The sequence below is a fragment of the Prionailurus viverrinus genome, chromosome F2 (assembly GCF_022837055.1).
Source record: "Prionailurus viverrinus isolate Anna chromosome F2, UM_Priviv_1.0, whole genome shotgun sequence".
Classification (NCBI taxonomy): domain Eukaryota; kingdom Metazoa; phylum Chordata; class Mammalia; order Carnivora; family Felidae; genus Prionailurus; species Prionailurus viverrinus.
In genome coordinates this window covers 61,371,628-61,394,338 of record NC_062578.1, presented here as the reverse complement: position 1 = coordinate 61,394,338, position 22,711 = coordinate 61,371,628, and the positions used below count along the sequence as shown (strand labels likewise).

The 22,711-nt window shown below is 37.6% G+C and overlaps 1 protein-coding gene across 2 annotated transcripts in view; it reads left to right on the top strand.

Annotated features, from left to right (window-relative positions):
* The window catches only part of RAD21 (RAD21 cohesin complex component), a 30,083-nt gene extending 22,231 nt beyond the window's left edge, over positions 1-7,852 (top strand). For both annotated transcript variants that reach the window (XM_047842422.1, XM_047842421.1), the window contains 5 exons: positions 317-476; positions 913-1,061; positions 3,589-3,738; positions 5,028-5,111; positions 6,130-7,852. In XM_047842422.1, coding sequence (XP_047698378.1) covers positions 317-476; positions 913-1,061; positions 3,589-3,738; positions 5,028-5,111; positions 6,130-6,321 — 735 coding nt within the window. In that variant the 3' untranslated portion in view covers positions 6,322-7,852. The remainder of the gene's footprint in view (positions 1-316; positions 477-912; positions 1,062-3,588; positions 3,739-5,027; positions 5,112-6,129) is intronic.
* Positions 7,853-22,711: the final 14,859 nt, after the last annotated feature.

Below are 22,711 nucleotides of genomic sequence, written 5' to 3'. Positions count from 1 at the left end.
AAACCACTTGGTATGTTTCCAGTTAGAGTAAGTATATGAATATGAAAATAAACTGCAGGCAAACAAATTTAAAATTTTAGTGTTCTCTCCAGGTTACAGGATAGTGGATAATTTTTCTTTATTGATTTTTCTGAAATTGCTGTACTTAATAATTTGTTAACCTGTATTTAAAAATTAAGACGGAATGAAGTGTGGATTTAACATGAAGTAGAAATCATACAACTATATTAAAATGTACTTAATGGAAAATAGAAATGTCAGTGGTGGATTTTAATTTGATTTTTATTTTATAATTGAGATTTTTTTCTTTCCCTAGCTCTTTACACGCTGTCTTACACCACTAGTACCAGAAGATCTTAGAAAAAGGAGGAAAGGAGGAGAGGCTGATAATTTGGATGAATTCCTCAAAGAATTTGAAAATCCGGAGGTTCCCAGAGAGGACCAGCAGCAGCAGCACCAGCAGCGTGATGTTATCGGTATGTTCTGTTAGAATAGTTCCTTGATGACTTACCTGTATATTGGCAGAGTAGAAGAAATCAGGAACAAAGGGGTATACTCAAATTTTTGGACCTGGAAATACATTCCTTACTATAGCATTCGATTTCTTTGTTAAATATAAGCTTTCTGTTTTTGGAAAGGTTTAAAGTAGGACTGGCTGAGTAATCTTCTGCTAAAAGGATTATCCTGCATTGGGTTGGAGGTGGTGAAACTTGTCCTTTTAAGGCCCTTTTCCACCTTTAAATGTATTGACAACTTGAGTAATATTTGTCGGGGGGAGAGGTGGTAAAAATTTATTTGGCCTTCTTCATTAGAGAAAAAGTACTCTTAATATATTAATGTTAAAAGTAAATTCTCTAAAATATTATTAAAGACTCTATGATCCACATCTCCTCTTCATATGACCAATTGCAGATGAGCCCATTTTGGAAGAACCAAGCCGCCTCCAGGAGTCCGTGATGGAGACCAGCAGGACAAACTTGGATGACTCAGCCATGCCCCCACCACCTCCCCAGGGAGTGAAGCGAAAAGCAGGACAAATTGACCCAGAGCCTGTGATCCCTGTAAGTAAGCATATCAGTCATTAAGAATTTTAGATCCCTAGTAATAAGGTTATCTAAGGAGCTCTTATGAAGTATTAATGGCAGGGAATGGGTCTAGAGAGAAGGAATGACAACCGAAGATGTGAACACAGTGTGCCCTAAGTGGGAGAAGATATCTGGGAGTTTGAGCCTTTCTGACTCTTCTTGGATAGTTTTGTTTCAGAGGGGCCTAACATGACCGTCCTTGGTTAATGTGAAATCCTTGATTCTGAACTTGGGTCCAGTTTATTATTTATTTTTCTTTCTCAGACAATAGTCCAGGTGAATCTGACAGTTCTAGATTAAAGATGAAAATCATTATATAGAACCTGTTAAATTCTTTAAGTATCAAATATGTCATGAGTAAAGTGAACACAGGTTGTCACTTTTGTAATTAACACCTAGTTCCAGGTGTCTGACCAGTTTTTTAATAGGTTTTCTTCTCCTTGTCAGCAAGATTGAACAGTTTTTTCCAGTTTGACAGATACAAATGACATACGTATTACTTTACAGTATACAACATAATGATTTGATATTGTGGAATCATTTCCCAACACACATACATATATATATTGTTTTACATGATTTTTTTTTCTTGTCCTGAGAACTTGTAAGATCACCATACTGTGTATTAGATCTCCAGAACTTACAGCTGTTAGTTTATACTGTTGGACCATCTTCTTAACCTCTAGTAACTACTGTTGTACTCTTTTATGAATTAACCTTTTTTTATTCTACCTGTGAGAGTATACAGTATCTGTCTTTCTCTGACTTACTTCAAGTAGCATAATGCCTTTATAGTCCATGCATGTTGTTACAAAAGGCAGGATTTTCTTTCTCGTGGTAAATATTCCATAGTATATGTATCATATCTTTATCCATTAATGGACACGTTGTTTTCATGTCTTGGCTGTTATAAATAATGCTGCAGTGAACATGAGGGTGCAGGTAACTGTTGAAGGTGGTGATTTCATTTCTGTTGGATACCCAGAAGTGGAAGTGCTGTTCTAATCTTTTAAGGAACCTTCATACAGTTTTCCATAGTGGCTGTACCAACAGTGCACAAGGGTTTCTCTTTTGATGCTAGTCATTCTAACAGTGTGAGGGGGGATCCTTCATTGTGGTTTTGGTTTGCATTTCCTTGCTTCAAAGATGTTGAGCACCATTTCATGGACCTTTTGACCATCTCTAGGGCCTTTGGAAAATGTTTATTCACCTCCTGTGTCCATTTTTGAATCAAACTGGTTTTATTTTTGCTCTTGAATTGTGTGAATTCTTTATTAGGGATATTAACCCCTTATCAGATAAATGATCTGCAAAGATTTTTTTCCCATTCTATACACTGCCTTTTCCTTTTATCCATAGCATCCTTTGCAGAGCTTTTTAGTTTGATGTAGGTCTATTTGTGCTTTTATTGCCAAGACCTATTTTGAGGAGCTTACCCATCCTATGTTTTCTCCTAGTAGTTTTGTGGTTTCAGATCTTACATTCAAGTCTTTAATACATTTTGAGTTGATTTGTGTGTGTGGTGTAAGATAGGGGTCCAATTTTTCCAGAACCATTATTGAAATAAGATTTCCACATGGTAGGCTATATATACATGGGTTGATTCTTGGGCTCTCTATTCTGTTCCAGGTTCTTGTAGTATGAGACCGTTTTAGGCTATCTTATTAAATAATCAATATACTTGTCATGAAGTAATATCTGGCTATCCTTAAGTTCATGTAAGATAGGAAAACTAAAATAAGTATAAAGGGAGTAAGGTGTAGTGTGAGGCTCCCTAATCCTAAGTTTATAGAATAAACGAATCTGGGCAAAAGGATGATTTTTTATAACCTTAGGCTCTTGGTTCAGCCTCCATCAGGAGGTTTTGGCAGAAGATTCCTCTGCCAATTTTAAGAACTAGTTTCCTGTGCCCTCTGATGGTAGAGTTGTCAAGGAGAGCATCTTCCTGTATGAGCTCAGGAATGAGGGTGGAAACAGGTATCAAGAGAGTTACTCTAGTACTACTATCCTGGAGGAACTTGTTTTGTAATGTTCTTCACTGTTTACATTAAGCCTGTGAGAGGAAGGATATTCAAGAGATGGACTCAGAAAGATAGTCTCCTCATTCCTATAATTTGCTGCCAGTAAGAGCTCCAAGGCAAGCCCACGCTTAGTTGTAATAATCTTAAGACAGTTGTTTGTAGTAATGGTTGATAGTACAGGCTATTTAACGTTAAAGCCTTTTTGCGTTGCCTTAGAGTTAGTGGGTGGGTCTGTTTTGTATGGTTTTTCCTAAAATGCTACTAGACAAAGTTCTGGGGGTTTTCTGTTCCTAGTTTTTCTTGTGATTTACAACTTTATAGGTATTTGATGCCTAAAAAGTAAGTATAAGAACACAACACTTTTGTTATAATGGATTAATTTCTTCTGTACCCTAATGTTAAAGCTCTTTAAGAAGAACAGATCATCAAGTTTTGGTTTTAAGGAAGTATGGCAATATGACCCTTTCTTTCTACTGTTTCAGCCCCAGCAGGTAGAGCAGGTGGAAATCCCCCCTGTAGAGCTGCCCCCAGAAGAGCCTCCAAATATCTGTCAGTTAATTCCAGAGTTAGAACTTCTACCAGAGAAAGAGAAGGAGAAAGAGAAGGAGAAGGAAGATGATGAGGAGGAGGAGGTAAGGAAATATTGGAAAAGATCTGATGAATAAATTCCCATCCCAGATTTAGCAAAAATCTTAAAACAGCTCTCTTTTACTTCTCATATTAGAGCTAAGGTAATTGATGTTGAGCATCACAGTGATGAAAAATGTTCACACATAAAATTTAACCAAATTCTTAATGATCTGGATCATCATTAAGAATATCAAGTTTTATGCTCTGCTATACCTCCTTGTTTCCCTTGTGGGCTTTTGAAGGACACACGACTGCCCTCTCACTGATTTCTTAAAGTCTAGGTGGTTTGTACCTGCTTTTATTATCTTGTGGCCAATTCTTACTATTAGTGTCTGCCTCTGGTGTGACCTCGCTCTCTGTGGCCTGGAAATCACATAACCATTTTCCATGAGTTTTGTTTTCATTAGATTGGGGTGAGATGTGACTTGGCTAAAAGAAAGGTTTGAATGGCTTTATTTTTTTAAAAGAAGAGGTGCTTTGAGAATGGCTTTTCTTGGCTGTTTGGGGTCTTTCTGGACCTTTGAGGCTGTTCTAGGTAACTTAGGATTTATTATTTTGATGCTGTCAGATATTTTAAATTTACAATAAAAATGTTAATAAAATATCTTCCAGGAAGTTTAAATTTCTTCTAAGACTAAAGGTTATGGATTGGGTATATATTTTCATGAGTATCTGTATTTATAATTTATCATCATTATGCCAACCATAGATTTTATAACCATTTAGTGCTTGAGTACCACCTTTTTTTACAGTCAGGATTTAGCCCCAGAGCTGCTACTCTTTTATGCACTAATGTATGCCACATTATCTCAGACTCAGTGTTGAGTCAGTATTTAAAATTCTTGTGCATTTTATTATGTATGAAGTTGTAAACACCTGGTTCTTGGAAATGGGGTATGTAGTTCCAGCATAGCAGGTCTCAGCAGTCGCCCCATGCCAGCTTCACAGAAGACAGGTCTGTAGGTGACTGGGAACCAGGCAGCTCAAGTAAAATCAAGTATTAGCCCATTTCTTTTAAAACACTATCCAGACCAGTAGTACTTCCTCATCTGCTAATCTGTATGCTCTTTGGTACTAGTCCGCAAGGAGATGAGCTATATATTCAGTTAAGTTTTTGCTTACAGGTACAGAAGACTTTCTTCTGTAAGTTAGGCAAGTTCATACTAGACACATATTTTCTGTTACTCAATACACAATTTAAATTAGACCTTTCAGGATAAAGGAAATAATTCATTTTGCAGAACACTTTTCTCAGCTTTTTTATGTGTTGGGTGGGGTCATTTTCATTCAGGATGAAGATGCTTCTGGAGGTGATCAGGATCAAGAAGAAAGAAGATGGAATAAAAGGACTCAGCAGATGCTTCATGGTCTTCAGGTACGTGTGCCAGTCCAGACTTAGAAAGACTTGAGTGAAAACTTGACATTGCTCCCTCAAAAAGCAACATGCTATAAGCAGAAAGTCTACGTTTGTGACACTTTTTCCAGCACTACGTATTCCAATACATATGCCAAGAGTAAGCCTGGGCTGCCTCAGTCCATTAAGTGTCCAGCTCTTGATATCTGCTCAGGTCATAATCACACAGTTTGTGGGATCGAGCCCTGTGTCAGGCTCCACGCTGCCTCTCCCCTTCCAAACAAATAAGGCCTTAAAAAAGAAAGAGTAAGCCTGGAAAGCATCCAGGTGAACACTTTGCAGTGGTTATGCTGCAAAGGTAAACTGTGGTGGTGGCTTATAGAATTCCTCTGTGTGTCTGCTACTTTTTAGTGATCATTGAACGTATTTGTTGGATCATTATTTGAGCATCTGTGAAATACCAGGCATGTTGCTTAAGGTTTCCCAAAATAGAGTCAAAGGATCGAGAGATTTTAAAAATAAGCTGAGGGGTGCCTGGGTGGCTCAGTCAGTTAAACACCTGACTTTGGCTCAGAGCCTGCTTCGGATTCTGTGTCTCCCTCTGCCCCTCCCCCACTCATTCTCGGTCTCTCTCAAAGACATTAAAAAAAATAAGTTGAAATCTTAGGAAGAGTTAGTGCTCAGTTTTACTATCGTATCACATTTGCTTTTCCCCTTTACCTTCACTATTGAAAAAAGTCCACTCCCATCAGAATACATAGTATACTCTTCCTAGTATCCAAAATTAGCACTTTACTGGGGCTGTCGGTTCAGTGTCCAACTTCAGCTCAAGTCATGATCTCACGGCTCATAAGTTCTGAGCCCCACATCAGGCTGTGCTGACAGCTCAGGGCCTGGAGCCTGCTTCCAATTCTGTGTCTCCCTGTCTCTCTCTGCCCCTCCCCTGCTCATGCTCTGGCTCTCAAACATTAAAAAAAAAAAAAAAAAAAATAGCACTTTCCTGTGAGATTACTTTAATTCTTCCTTTGTTTTATTTCAGCGAGCTCTTGCTAAAACTGGAGCTGAATCTATCAGTTTGCTTGAGTTATGTCGAAACACAAACAGAAAGCAAGCTGCAGCAAAATTCTACAGTTTTTTGGTTCTTAAAAAGCAACAAGCTATCGAGCTGACACAGGAAGAACCATACAGTGACATCATTGCAACACCTGGACCAAGGTTCCACATTATTTGAGCAGCTAGAAGCATTATAGCTAGTGTTCATTTCACTAGTGTATACAAATTGCCCCCATGTGTAGGGCACACAAAACCCTTTGAGAAAATTTAGATTTTTGTCTGTACAAAGTCTCTGCCTTTTTCTTCATTTTCCAGTATTTTAAATTTATCAGTTTCATCTTCAAGGGAAACTGCTCATATGGATGTGTTTGTGTTCTGATGGAGAAACAAGCACACCCGAGGACCCAGAAGATCATTTTAACAGTTCAGAACAGTTGTGTGCAATATTGGCGCATGTGATGATGAGTAGCAGTTGAAAGTCGGGATTTTTATCTTAGTTCTCCATTATTGCAGTGGAAAGGAAAACATGTCAGGAAAAAAACGCTGGACAGTTTAAGAACTATGGTGTGAGTCTTTGACAGAAAGAAGTTGTCTTTTCCCACTAGTAACACTGGCAATCTTAACACCTATTTTTAGGGATGGTGCCCAAAACAAATTGTCCTCTTGAGATACATTTTAAAGTGTAATTCCGTAATGACCAAGAGGGCACGTGAAATTGTGCTATATATAAGTAAAACCCTTCGGCTACAAAATGATAGAACTTGGTTTAAAGTGTTCTATTTTGTAAGTCATTCCATTTGAAACTTTTTAATGAACCTGACTATCCTGAAATCTGTTGTTTTAGTGAGGCTCTAAAATGAGCCAAAGTAGACTTTTTAGAGTAGAATAAATATAAAAACATTTTATAACTTTCCAGAAGCTATAAATCAAAGTTTTAAAAAGATGTTTGGATATATTTGAGTATTCAGATCATGAAAATAGAAATTGCTATGCCAACTAAAAGGACAGACTGATGGGAAATTATACACCTGGTTGACTTAGCCCTTAAGCAGACAATGCTGTTAATAACTAATGGCTTCTCTGATATTTATTACAAGTTTTAGTACTGATCTTTTCCCAATGCTGCACACTCCTATGTTTGGAACTTTATTTTTAATGGCTTTGCAACAGAAATCCTATATCCGGTTTCCTGTAATTTAAGAAAAACATCCAAATAAAGGCTTTATTAACAGACCAGATAGCACCAGAAATTATGTGACTATTATGATTCTCAAAATATGTCTTAACTTTTTAGGGCAAAATTACACTGAAAGTTCTAGCTTAAATGTTGGCACTTTTGTGGAAAAAAAATCACTTTTCAAACTCAGACTTCAGTGTATACCCAATAATTTTAAATTATGTGAAATGTTTTAAATTAGTGAACTCGTAATTACTGTTTTGATGATTCAGTTTCTTGAGAATGGTAATTGTATAAAATTGCTATTGCAGCTTTATTTTCAATATGTGCCTGTAAACCATGGATTTTTCTCCCTTTGTAAAAAGTCATTGTAGATAATTGAATGTTTGATTATAGAAAGGTCATTAGTTTCTTGTTAACACATTTTGTTAGTCTGGTTTTGTTGCTTATCGGGTTTAATATTGTTCTTGAAAATAGTTGATGCTATGTTATGTATAACTTTTCTAATAAAAGTTGTGTTATAAGCTGTAAATTTTGGAGTATTGTTTTGTTGATGGTGTTCCCCAGGAAAATGTTAATTATGCCTCATCTTTTGTTTGCCTTCTCTAGAATAATTGTTCATACTGATAGTGAATTTTTCAAGAAGTCTTGGGTTAAAAAAATGAAAGATCAGTGTCTTTGTCAACAGAAGGGCCATATGATCTGAAACTTGGGTAGATATACAGTAATGATATATATTACATTGTAATGAAATTAAAATGAAAGTAACCAATGGCTAGTGCTGAGGAATCTTTGGGGCACAGATATATCCCTGTAACTGCTAAGTACCTGCAAATTATGACGTGCCTATTGGTATATGCCCTTGCAGCCCTAAACAAAGCTGATGAACTGGAGGCTTCCTGAGCCCATCTGAGAAGGCTACTGAAAGCCAGGGTATTCAGTAATTTGACATGTCCCTACCTGTGCACATTCAGCCTTACCCTGTTCCCAACTGTGAGCTTTAAGAAACTAAGATGGTTTAAGCCTTGCTAAATCTTAAGCATTAAATAGTTTACTGCTGTTTGTAATAGGAAAACCAGTGTTTACTAAGCACCTATTGTACTCAAACCCAAACATTCTTCAATTTGAGGCTCACCACCTATGGTAAAACAGACTAGGGGAAAATTATAACCTAATGTGAAAGTGATGGAGTCTAGAATACAGCATGCCAAAATATCTGGGAATGGTCCAGAAAACATCCCAGAAAATAAAAATCTTTTGGCCAACATTTAAAGGATGGAAAATAACTTAGATTTAGGGTCCAAGATGGCAACGTAGAAAGATCAACTCACCTCCTCCATGAACACACCAAATCTATGCCTATTTATAGGACCGTTGTTCCTGAAGAAGAGGGCTGGACGACACCTTCACAAGAGAGACCACATACAGAAGCAAGAGGCAGACAGGACAACAAGGGAATCAGATGCTATGAATGGTGATGGGAGGGATAGTACTGAGGGACTGACTGCAGATTCATCTGCCCCGGGGCACAGAAAAGGACCCGTGGTGTAAAAGAGCAACCAGTATATAAAAGATCCAGCCCTAGAACCCTGCCAAATGGTGGGAGAACTGCTGGAACTCTCTCTGGGTATGAGGGGTTTACATTCCCACTCTACCTTGATTAGGGGCACAGTCCCTGCACCATAGCCAGCCAGTTCCCTCAATGACCCCTGGGACATTTCTTACAACGAAATGTCCGCACACCTCTCCTGGATATCCTGGGGCACAGAAAAAGTTTGAAAGACCAGAAAATAAAAGATGCAGCCCCACAACTCCACTGAACAGCAAGGAAGCTGCTGGAACTCTCCCAAGTCAGAGAGGTTGTCAAAGCACCATGGTTTACGTTCCCCCCCTACACTTTGGTCAGAAGGGAAGGCCTGGGTGCCCTAGCCAGCTTACCACTTCGATGAGCCCCAGGCCCTTAACCTAGAGTAGTCCCAAAAACTAAATGAAACAGATAAGCAATATGCCTGATTAAGAGTTAAGTGATCATAAAAATGCTTTCTGGACTGGAGAAAAGAGTGGAAGAACTCAGAGTTGCAACAAAGAGGTAGAAAATATGAAAAAAGAGACAACTAGATTTGAATACAATAACAGTGAAAAGTACACTAGAGGGAATGAACAGATTAGCAGATGCAGAAGAATAGATTAGCAATCTAGAAAATGGGGTAATGGAAGTCAGCACCCAAGCTGAACAGCATAAAGAGTTTTTAAAAATAAAGATATGTTAAGTGATTTCTTGGACATCAACAGAACATTCACATTATAGAAATCCCAGAAGGAGAAGAGAGAGGAAAAGGAGGAAAACTAACTTAAATATGCAGCTGAAAATTTCACTAACCTAGGAAACAGATATCTGGTTCAGGAAGCAGTTCCAAACAAGATGAACCCAAGGAGATCCACACCACAACATGTAATAATTAAAATGTTAATGATTAAAGATAAAGAGAATTCTTTAAACAGTAAGAGAGAAGCAAAAGATTATATGCAAGAGAAACCCCATAAAGTTATCAGCTAAATTTTCAGCAGAAAATTTTCATGCCGGAAGGGAGTGGAATGATATATTCAAAGTGCTGGGAGGAAAAAACCTACAACCAAGAATGTTTGACCTAGCAAGATTCAGAATTGAAAGACAAAGACTTTCCCAGGTAAATATAAGTTAAAAGCACCTCACCACTAAACTGGCCTTAAAACAAATGTTAAAGGGACTTCTCTAAGAGGAAAAGTCCATAATTAGACATAATAAAAATATGAATAAAAAAGATATAAAAACATGACATACACATAAAAATGTGGAGAAGTGAGCAAAAAATTATTTTAGAATATGTTTGAAGCAAAATGACAATAACTTAATAGAGATTGCTACGTACTATGAAACTCATGGTAACCACAAACCCAAAACCAATAACAGATGCACAAAAAAATAAAGCCAAACATAACGCTACAGAAAGTCTTTTTTTTTTTTTTTTTTTTTATTTTTGGGACAGAGAGAGACAGAGCATGAACGGGGGAGGGGCAGAGAGAGAGAGGGAGACACAGAATCGGAAACAGGCTCCAGGCTCCAAGCCATCAGCCCAGAGCCTGATGCGGGCCTCGAACTCACGGACCGCGAGATCGTGACCTGGCTGAAGTCGGACGCTTAACCGACTGCGCCACCCAGGTGCCCCCAGAAAGTCATTTTTAAAAAAAGGCAAGAGACTACAAAAACAACCTGAAAACAATTAACAAAATGCCAATAAGTACACACCTAATAATGATTACTTTAAATGTAAGTGGTCTAAGTGCTCCATTCTAAAGACACAGAGTGGAATGGCTTAAAAACACAGGACCCATCTATGTGCTACCTACAGAAAGACCCACTTCGGACCCAAAGACATACAGACTGAATGTGAAGGTATGAAAAGATATTTCATACAGATGAAAGCAAAAAAAAAAAAAAAAAAAAAAAGCCAGGGTAGCAGGTCAGCAATACTTATATCAGGCAAAATACACATTAAGACAAAGATTGTAACAAGAGACTAAAGCCATTACCTAATGATAAAGGAGCCAATCCAATAAGAGGATATAACAAAAAATATCCACCCAACATTGGAACACCTAAATACATAAAGCAAATATTAACAGATATACAGAGAAATTACCAGTAATAACACAAGTAGGGGACTTTAATACTCCACATGTCCATGGACAGATTTTTCAGTCAGAAAATAAGGAAACTGTCTTTGAGTGACACATTAGACCAGACGGACCTAACATATATATAGAATATTCCATCCCAAAACAGAATATACATTTTTTTCTGTTGCATATGGAACATTCTCCTGGATAGATCATGTTAAGCCACAAAACAAGTCTCAGCAAATTTATATATGATCCAGACTAATGCCATATTGGACAGATCTACCATGAGGACCTTTCTGTGACCAAAAATATTCTCAAGTACAGCTCCTCCCACCCTGATTCTTTTCTTTTGCTTTACCACACCCTTAAGTACACACTCAGGGCATAATGTTCTTGATCTATTTTGGAGATAGGACTTACTAAATCCCACAGTATCCACCAGAAATTATTAGGATGGACAAATGACTTCAGTAAAGCTGCAGGAAACAATTAATATAGAGAAATCTGTTGCATTTCTATACACTAATACTGATGTAACAGAAAGAGAAATTAAGAAAACAATCCCATTTACAGTTGCATCAAGAAGAATGAAACACACAGGAATAGATTCAACTATGGAGGAGAAAAACCTATATTCTGAAAACTGTAGAACACTGATGAAAGAAATTGAGAATGACACAAATGGGAAGATATCCTGTGATAGTGGATTGGAAGAATACTGTTACAATGGATTAGAAAAATAGTATCATTACAATGTCTATATTACCCAAGCAATCTACAGATTCAATGCAATCCCTATCAAAATACCAACTAAAGAACTAAAACAATCTTCAAAGTTATATGGAAGCATGGAACACCTAAATAGCCAAAGCAATCTTGTCTTGTTCTTTTGAGAAGAACAAAACTAGAGATATCATAATTCCAGATTCTGAGATATATAACAAAGCTGTAGTAATCAAGATAGTATGGTACTGACATAAATACATAGACACATATATCTACAGAACAGAATAGCAAGCCCAGAAATAAACCCATCATTTTATGATCAATTAGTCTATGGCAAAAGAGGCAAGAATATACAATGGGAAAAAGATAGTCTCTTCAATAAATGGTGATGGGAAAACTGGACAGCTATATGAAATAAATTCAAACTGGACCGATTTTTTACATCATACACAAAAATAAACTCAAATGGATAAAGTCCTAAATGTAAAATCTGAAACTATAAAACTAGAAGAAAACATAGGTCGTAATCTCTTTGACATCAGCTTTAGCAAATTTTTCTAGATCTGTCTCCTTAGGCAAGGGAAAACAAAATTTAAAATAAACTATTAGACTCCACCAAACTAAAAAGACTTTGCATAGCAAAGGAAACCATCAACAAAACAAAAAGGCAACCTGCTGAATGGGAGAAGATGTTTCCAAATGACATATCCAAAAAAGGGTTAACATCTAAAATACATAAAGAATGAGAGGAGGGGCCAAGATGGTAGAACAGCATGGAAGGTTTTTTTGCATCTCTAGTCCCTGAAATGCAGCCATATCAACACTAAACCATCTTGCACACTGAGAAAACTGATTTGAGGATTAACACAACAATCTGTACAACCTGAACCACAGAACTCATCAGGTATATGGTGCAGAGAGATGAATGGGGGAGAGAGAAGCCATGGAGGATAGGGAGCTGTTTTTGCTTGTGGAGAGAGGACAGACACTGGGGGAGAGTATGGGAAAAGCACCTTCCACCCCGAAACCAGCTGGAGAAAAGTGGAAGAGTGGCAACAGTCGCAGGGATTGAACTAAAATGGGAGAAAGGAGAAAGGAGAGGGTTTAAATTCCATTAAGACTCTATAAACAGAGGAAGTGCAGAGTCTGAAACTCCACAGCTGGACACCTGGCAGTGCCCTGGTGGGAAGGGCAAAACTCCAGGTATGGAGAGGGAGGTCCAAGGAGTCCTTGGGCTACAATGAGAGTGGCAGTTCCCCTTCTGGGAAGACATTTGGTAGAGGCTGTGTGTGGCCTCCCCTCAAACAAAGGTCCCAGTGGACCCCAGAGAACAACCACATTTGCTGGTATTGGAACAAGGATGTTAAGGGGGAAGGCTGGTGCCAGATGTGTGTTGAGATTTACCATAATCCCTGAAGTGCTGCTGCTACATAATCATGCAAACTTTTTCTGGAGTGGCTGGCATCCAGCCGCAGTCTCTGGGCATGGATTGCCAGCAGCATGGTCTGGGGAATGTTGCTGGGGGCAGGTGGGCACCTGGTCATTGCTCAGCAAGACCCTCCCCCAGAGGGAGGGAGGTGCCGCCTGGCAGGCTGATGGCTTGGTCACAGACAATGTAGAAGTAGTGATGAGTGGACGGAAGCCGGAGAAAAAGGAGGGGTGCTTGATTGCCAGTTAGGGAGAGAACAGAGTTCTGAACTAGAGACTGGGTAGCTGGGTGGTGCCATTTTCACCCCTCCTGCATATGTGCATACATGCCTACACGTGCCACAACAATCCACCCCAGTAAGCCGAGCAGCACCCTCTAGTGGAGAATGAAGCCGTTACACTAAGCCGTGCCCAGCTAGGCCAACCTCACTCTTGAGGAACCCCACAAGTCTCCCCTCTGCTTAGTTTACAGACTATAAAGTGCTTCGTATTTTGACTTCTAGGGGAAACTGGATGGAAGTTCAATCGTATTTCATTCTGTTTGCTGATCCATCTATTCAATTTTTTTCTTTTTGTATTCTTGAATACAGAAAGAAAAAAATATTTTTACTTCCCATTTTTATTAAAAAGATTTTCCTTTAATTTTTTTCTACTATATTTTTTACTTTTTTGTAAATTTTTTAAATTCTAATTTACTTTCATCATTTCATTTTATTCTATTTATTGTATTCATTTTTTCAAATGAATTTTTTCCCTTTTTTTTCTTATCTTTCCCCAGATAAGGAACCAAATACACCTAGGATCTAGCATCCTTTATTTGATTTTTTTATGTTTTTTTCACTTTTTAATTTTAATTTTATTTTTATTGTTACTTTATTACTTCCTTCTCTTCCTTCAAAATGACTAAATGAAGGAATTCACCCCAGAAAAAAGAACAGGAAGAAATGACAGCCAGGGACTTACCACAGATACAAGCCAGATGTCTGAACCAGAATTTAGAATCACCATAATACTACTACTAGCTGGGGTTGAAAATAGATTAGAATCCCCTTCTGCAGAGATAAATGAAGTAAAAGCTAGTCAGGATGAAATAAAAAATGCTATAACTGAGTTGCAATTTCCAATGGATGCCACAGCGGTAAGGATGGATGAAGCAGAACAGCGAATCAGCCAAATAGAGAGCAAACTTATGGAGAATAATGAAACAGAAAAAAAGAGGGAGACTAAGGCAAAAGAGCACGACATAAGAATTAGAGAACTCAGTGACTTATTGAAAAGGAATAACATCAGAATCATAGGAGTCCCAGAAGATGAAGAGAGAAAAAGGGGTAGAAGGCCTATGTGAGCAAATCATGGCAGAAAACTTCCATAACCTGGGGTAAGACACAGACATCAAAACCCAGGAAGCACAGAGAACTCCCATTAGATTCAACAAAAACCAACCATCAACAAGGCATATCATAGTCAAATTCAGAAAATACTCAGGCCAGGAAAGAATCATGAAAGCAGCAAGGGAAACAAAAGTCTACAAGGGACTTAACCTACAAGGGAAGACAAATCAGGTTCACAGCAGACCTATCCACAGAAACTTGGCAGGCCAGCAAGGCTGTCATTCAAAATAGGAGAGATAAAGTTTCTGAGACAAAAATTAAAGGAGTTGGTGACTACTAAACCAGCCCTGCAAGAAATTTTAAGGGAGATTCTCTGAGGGGAGAAAAGAGGGGAAAAAAAAAAAAAAAGATCAAAAGCAACAAAGACTAGAAAGGACCAGAGAACACCACCAGAAACTCCACTCTACAGGCAACATAATGGCAGTAAATTCAAATCTCTCAGTACTCACTGTAAACATCAATGGACTAAGTGCTCCAAGAAAAATACATAGAGTAATGGAATGGATAAGAAAACAAGATCCATCTATATGTTGTTTTGTTCAAGAGATCCATTTTAGACCTAAAGACACCTTCAGATTGAAAGTAAGGGGATGGAGAACCATCTATCATGCTAATGGTCACCAAAAGAAAGCCAGAGTAGCCAGAGTAATATAAGACAATCTAGATTTTAAAATAAAGACTGTAACAAGAGATGATGAAGGGCATTATATCATAATTAAGGGATCTACCCCCTTAAGAAAATCTAACAATTATAAGCATTTATGCTCCAAATGTGGTAGCACCCAAATATATAAATCAATTAATTACACACATAAAGAAACTCATTGATAATAATACCATAATAATAGGGAGCTTCAGCATCCCACTTACAACAATGGACAGATCATCTAAACAGAAGATCAACAAGGAAACAATGACTTTGAATGATACACTGGACCAGATGGACTTAACAGATACATTCAGAACAGTTCATCATAAATCAGCAGAATACACATTTTTCTCAAGTGCATATGGAACATTCTCCAGAATAGATCACATACTGGGACACAAGTCAGCCTTCAACAAGTCCAAAAAGATTGAGATCATACTGTGCATATTTTCAGACCACAACACTATGAAAGCTGAAATCAACCACAAGAAAAAATTTGGAAAGATAAATACTTGGAGACTAAAGAACAGCCAACTAAAGAGTGAATGGGCTAACCAAGAAGTTAAAAAGGAATTTAAAAAGTACATGGAAGCCAATGAAAATGATAACATCACAGTCCAACCTCTGGGACACAGCAAAGGTAGTCATAAGAGGGAAGTATATAACAATCCAGACCTTCCTAAAGAAGGAAGAAAGGTCTCAGATATAAAACCTAACATTATACCTTACAGACCTGGAAAAAGAATAGTACATAAAACTGAAAACCAGCAGAAAACAGGAAATAATAAAGATTAGAGCAGAAATCAATGCTATCAAAATAAAACAAACAAACAAACAAAAAACAGTAGAACACATCAATGAAACCAGGAGCTGGTTCTTTGAAAGAATTAACAAAATTGATAAACTCTTAGCCAGTCTGATCAAAAAGAAAAAGGAAAGGACCCAAACAAATAAAATCAAGAAGGAAAGAGGAGAGATCACAACCAACATAGCAGAAATACAAACAATAAGAGAATATTATGAGCAATTATATGCCAATAAAATGGGCAATCTGGAAGAAATGGTCAAATTCCTAGAAACATATAAACTACCAAACTGAAACAGGAAGAAATAGAAAATTTGAACAGACCCATAACCAGCAAAGAAATCAAATTAGTAATCAAAAATCTCCCAGAAACAAGAGTCCAGGGCCAGATGGCTTTCCAGGAGAATTCTACCAAACATTTAAAGAAAAGTTAGCACCTATTCTTTTGAAGCTGTTCCAAAAAACAGAAATGGAAGGAAAACTTCCAAATGCATTCTCTGAAGCCAGCATTACCTTGATTCCAAAACCAGACAAAGACCCCACTAAAAAGGAGAACTACAGACCAATTTCCCTGATGAACATGGATGCAAAAATCCTCAGGAAGATACTAGCCAACTGGATCCAACAATATATTAAAGGAATTATTGGTTGTGGTGACAACCAATTGGGATTTATACCTGGGATGGAGGGCTGGTTCAATATTCAGAACGCAATCAATGTATAAAAAAAAGAACAAGAACCACATGATCCTCTCAATAGATTCAGAGAAAGCATTCGACAAAATACAGCATCCATATATGAAAGACCCACCAATAATATCCTCAATGGGGAAAAACTGAGAACTTTCTCTGTAAGGTCAGAAACACGACAGGGATGTCCACTCTCACCACTGTTGTTCAACATAGTATTGGAAGTCTTAGCCTCACCAATCAGAAAACACAAAAGAATAAAAGGCATCAAAACAGATAGGAGGAAGTCAGACTTTCACTCTTTGCAGATGACATGATACTCTACATGGAAAACCCAAAAGATTCCACCAAAAAACTGCTAGAACTGATCCATGAATTCAGCAAAGTTGCAGGATATAAAATCAATGCACAGAAATCCGTTTCATTCCTATACACCAATAATGAAGCAACAGAAAAAGAAATCCAGGAATTGATCCCATTTACAATTGCACCAAAAACCATGAAATACCTAGGAATAAACCTAACCAAAGAGGTGAAAAATCTGGACACTGAAAACTATAGAAAGCTTATGAAAGAAATTGAAGAAGACACAAAAAAATGGAAAAAGATTCCATGCTCCTGGATTGGAAGAACAAACTTTGTGAAAATGTCTGATACTACCCAAAGCAATCTACATATTCAATGCAATCCCTATCAAAATAACACCAGCATTCTTCACAGAGCTAGAACAAACAATCCTAAAATTTGTATGAAACCACAAAAGACCCTAAATAGCCAAAGCAATCTTGAAAAAGAAAACCAAAGATGGAGGCATCACAATCCTGGACTTCAAGATGTATTACAAAGCTATATTCATCAAGACAGTATGGTACTGGCACAAAAACAGACACATAGATCAATGGAAGAGAATACAGAACCTAGAACTAGACCCAAAAACGTATGGCCAACTAATCTTTCACAAAGCAGAAAAGAATACCCAATGGAATAAAGACAGTATCTTCAGCAAGTGGTGCTGGGAAAACTGGACAGCAACATGCAGAAAAATGAACTTGGACCACTTTCTTACACCATACACAAAAATAAACTCAAAATGGATGAAAGACCTCAATGTAAGACAGGAAGCCATCAAAATCCTCAAGGAGAAAGCAGGCAGAAACCTCTTTGATCTTGGCCACAGCAACTTCTTACTCAACACGTCTCCAGAGGCAAGGGAAACAAAAGCAAAAATGAACTATTGGGACCTCATCAAAATAAAAAGCTTCTGCACAGCGAAGGAAACAATCAGCAAAACTAAAAGGCAATTGACAGAATGGGAGAAGATATTTGCAAATGACATATCAAATAAGGTTAGTGTACAAAATCTATAAAGAGGTTAGCAAACTCAACACCCAGAAAACAAATAATCCAGTGAATGGACAAAAGACATGAATAGACATTTCTCCAAGGAAGACATCCAGATGGCTAACTGACGCATGCAAAATGCTCAACATCACTCATCATCAGGGAAATACAAATCAAAACCACAATGAGATACCACCTCACACCTGTCAGAATGGCTAACATTAACAACTCAGGCAACAACAGATGTTGGCAAGGATGCGGAGAAAGAGGAACTCTTTTGCATTGCTCATGGGAATGCAAACTGGCACAGCCACTCTGGAAAACAGTATGGAGGTTCCTCAGAAAATTAAAAATACATCTACTCTATGACCCAGCAATTACACTCCTAGGTATTTATCCAAGGGATACAGATATGCTGTTTCGAAGGGGCACATGCACCCCAATGTTTATAGCAGCACTATCAACAATAGCCAAAGTATGGAAAGAGCCCAAATGTCCATCGATGGATGAGTGGATAAAGATGTTGTGTGTGTGTACACACACACACACACACACACACACACACACACACAATGGAGTATTATTTGTCAATCAAAAAGAATGAAATCTTGCCATTTGCAACTATGTGGCTGGAAATGGAGGGTATTGTGCTAAGCGAAATTAGTTAGAGAAAGACAAATATCACATGACTTCACTCATATGAGGAATTTAAGATACAAAACAGATGAACAAAAAAATAATATAAAAACATGGAGGGGGACAAAATATAAGAAACTCTTAAATATAGAGAACAAACAGGGGGTTGCCGGAGGGGTTGTGTGAGGGGAATCAGCTAAATGGGTAAGGGGCTTTAAGGAATCTACTCCTGAAATCACTTTTGTGCTATGTGCTAACTAACTTGGATAGAAATTTAAAAATTAATTAAAATTTTAAAATAAAATAAATAAAATATATAAAGAACTTACACAACTCAACACCAAAAAAAACCCAATCCAATTAAAAAATGGGCATGAGGGGTACCTAGGTGGTTCTGTCAGTTAAGCATCCAACTCTTGATTTCAGCTAGGTCATGATCTCACAGTTCCTGGTATGGAGCCCCACATCAGGCTCTGTGCTGACAGGGTGGAGCCTACTTACGATTCTCTCTCTGCCTCTCTTTCTGCCCTTCCCTGTTCTCTCTCTCTCTCTCAAAATAAACATTTTTTTAATGTGTAGAGGACCTGAATATACATTTTCCAAAACATACAGATGGCCAACAGACAAATCACTCAGATGCTCAACATCAAAACCACAAAGAGATATTACCTCACACCTGTCAGAATGGCTTGAATCAAAAAGACAAGAAATAACAAGTGTTGGCAAGGATGTACAGAAAGGAGAACTCTCCTTCACTATTGGTGGGAATGTAAATTTGTGTAGCCACTGTGAAAAAACATTTGGAATTTCCTCAAAAAATTAAAAAATAGAGCTACTATATGAAACAGTAACTCCATTACTGGGTTTTTGTGCAAAGAAAATGGAAACACAATTCAAAAAGATATATGCATCCCTGTGTTTATTGCAGCTTTATAATAGCCAAGATATGGAAGCAACCCAAGTGTTCAATGATAGAGGAATAAAGAAGGTGTGGTGTGTATACACACACACACAGACACACACACAGTATTAGCCATAAAAAAGAATGAGGTCTTGCTATTTGTGACAACGTGGGTGGAATTAGTATTATGCGAAGTGAAGTAAGTCGGAGAAAGACAAATACCATATGATTTTACTTATATGTAGAATCTAAAAAACAAATGAATAAACAACCAACCTAAAAGCAGAAACAGGTCCATAAATACAGAGAACTGGTGGTTGCCAGAGGGGAGCATGTAGGGGCGTGGGAAAAATGGGTGAAAGACAGTAGGAGATACAAGCTTCCAGTTATACAATAAATAAGTCATGGGGAGAAAATGTACAGCATAAATATTGTCAATGGTATTGTAGTAGCATTACATGATGACGCATGGTAGCTACACTTATGGTGAGCATAGCATAAAAATAAACTTGTCAAATCATTATGTGGTACACCTGAAACTAATGTGTCAACTCCAGTACAATGGGAAATAAAAATTTTTAAATAATAATAAACACTTAAAAGATGGCTCAGCACAGTAAGTAAGTGAAATGGTTTGTTTTAGGTATAGCAGAACCATGAGTATGGGACTAAATACATGGAACCAAAATGCCTCAATGGAAACTTTGAGAGTAGAATCCTGTCTTGGCTTCTGTCCTCAAGCTTAGAGCTACCAAAAGGGTGCAGCAGAAAGACCAATGGCTCAAGGGTCTGGAAAACCAACTTCTAAAATTCATTTGATTATGGAGCCTAAAACTCAAGAAGCTTTATTCTCTACTTCTAAGATAAAATGAAAATCAAGTCTCACTGTCTCTAAGAGTTGTGAAAATCCTGTGAACTAGTTAAAAGCAATTAGAAAAGCCCCTAATCTTTATTATGAAGGAGATAACCCTTTGATTCAGGCAACTCAGGTGTCCATGCTTGAGCAAAACCCTTATTTTTTTCTTTCCAGGGTCACCTTGTGAGATGAACATCTTCACTTGATCTCTTCCATCAGTTGATCTCTTCATTCATGTCAGTTCACCTTGGGCATCTCCAATACCCGGTGATTCTATAATTTCAGTACATTCCCTTGTTACCACTACTTAGGTCTATGACAGCCTCATTCATTCACAAGATATGCAATGAATACTATCAACAATTCTCAAAATGTTAAAATGCTCATATAAATAGCACATGTGAAAGCTCTAGTTAACCCATTAATAAGGTAAATAGGATAGTAACTAAAATAAGAATTTTTAAAATGAGATTTTATGAAATAACTGATTTGAATACAAAGCTAGCTAATATTGTCAAGTTAAAGCAATAAACACTTGTGATATATCTGAGCCCTAATCAATTATGAATCAGTGCTGTCGAATGTAAGCCCCTTTATGTAATTTTAATTTTTCTAGTAGTCACATTGATGAAATTAATAACCCATTGAATCCAATATATCTCCAATACTTCAGAATGTAATTAGTTCTTAAGATTTATATTCCACTTTTTTTTTACTAAATCTTAAAAATCTAGCATGCATTTTACATTTATGAATTCATACTAGCCACAGTTCAAATGTTCAAATAGCCATATGTGACTAACAGCTACCATATTAGCACGGTTCAACATGACATTAAAAGTTTACAAAGTCTTAAGATAATTCCCCTAAATTTATTCAGGATGTTTACAGTTCAAGAATGCACAAAACAAATTTCTCTGATTTCATAGAGCTTACATTCTGGCATATAGACAAATAATGAAGAAACTTAAAATTGAATATGTTAGGACAGATACAGGTTGTAAAGATAGAGTGGTCAGAGGAGACCTCATTTAAAATGTGAAGTTCTGAGCAAAGAGAAAGTTGAAGGAGGGAAGAGAGATGAAGGGATGTACCGAAAAATGTTTCAGAAAGAGCCAACAGCTACAGCAAAGACTCTGACGTGTAAGTATGCCTGAGGTGTTTAAGATGAAGCAAGACCAGACAGTGATTGGAACAAAGTGAGTGGAGGAAAGTAATAGTAAATAAGGTGGGAGACATAAGAGGGACCAGAGCATGTACAGCCGAGGTTCTCCATCTTGCTGCCCTTGGCAATCAAACAGGGAACTTTAAAAAATACTGATGCCTGGGTCTTACTCCCCACAGAAATGTGTCTCCAGGTTCTTATTTCCCACTGAACACAAAATAGTTAAATGGATGCATGGATGGAATGGATTTGTAATGTAATGGATCTCCCACACACTCTTTGAGTAACATTGATGCTTCTGTAAGGTAAATCTTATTTACTGCGTGGATTAGAGTAACCCTGACATTCTGCCACTAGTACCCAAATTTGAGAACAATGGGTTAAATGAGAAGTAAACTGGTATTTGAAGTTAAATAGACCAGGGTTGCCATGAGACTCTACTTATTCAACTACAAATTTGGGCCATTGGTGCAGAACTTGAAACGTCTTGTGAGGATTATGTGAAATAAAAAGTGCCTAAAACAGTGGGCACTCAATAAGTAGTGGCTACTGTAAAAATGTTTCAAGCAAAGTATTCATATGAGAAAATGGAGTTTTCAGAATACAAATGTGACAGAGTGGAATGTAAAATAGGAGAATGAAGAGACTAAACGTCATTGTCAACACTAGGGGATCTGAGATGCCAGAGGAATCTGAAGGACGGTTGCCCTCTGACCATCCCTCTTTATCAGCACACCATTTTCTCTGCCTGCAGTGCACTTGATGAAGAGCAATCCTCAAAATCCTGCAAAGATGGTGACACAGGAGTTTCCTGAGTTCCCTTCATCCTAAAGATACACAAAACATACAGCTACACATGGAGAAATTTCCTTTAAAAGAAATCCAGAACCAGCCAAGCAACTCCTACACATTGGGTGAACAAAAACCAAAAAACCCACATCAAAATGGGCAGGAAAGTCTGAGTCAAGCCTCTCCACAAGCCCCACTCCCAGCATGGCTACATACAATCATGAAGGAACTCAACTCCTAGCTTCTTTCTGAAGAGAAAAGGGCTTGGACTCCACACCTACCACCAAAATTTTTAAGACTCTCACCTGAGAAACAGGCCCCAAAGTGCCTAACTCTGAAAGTTAATGGGGCTCAC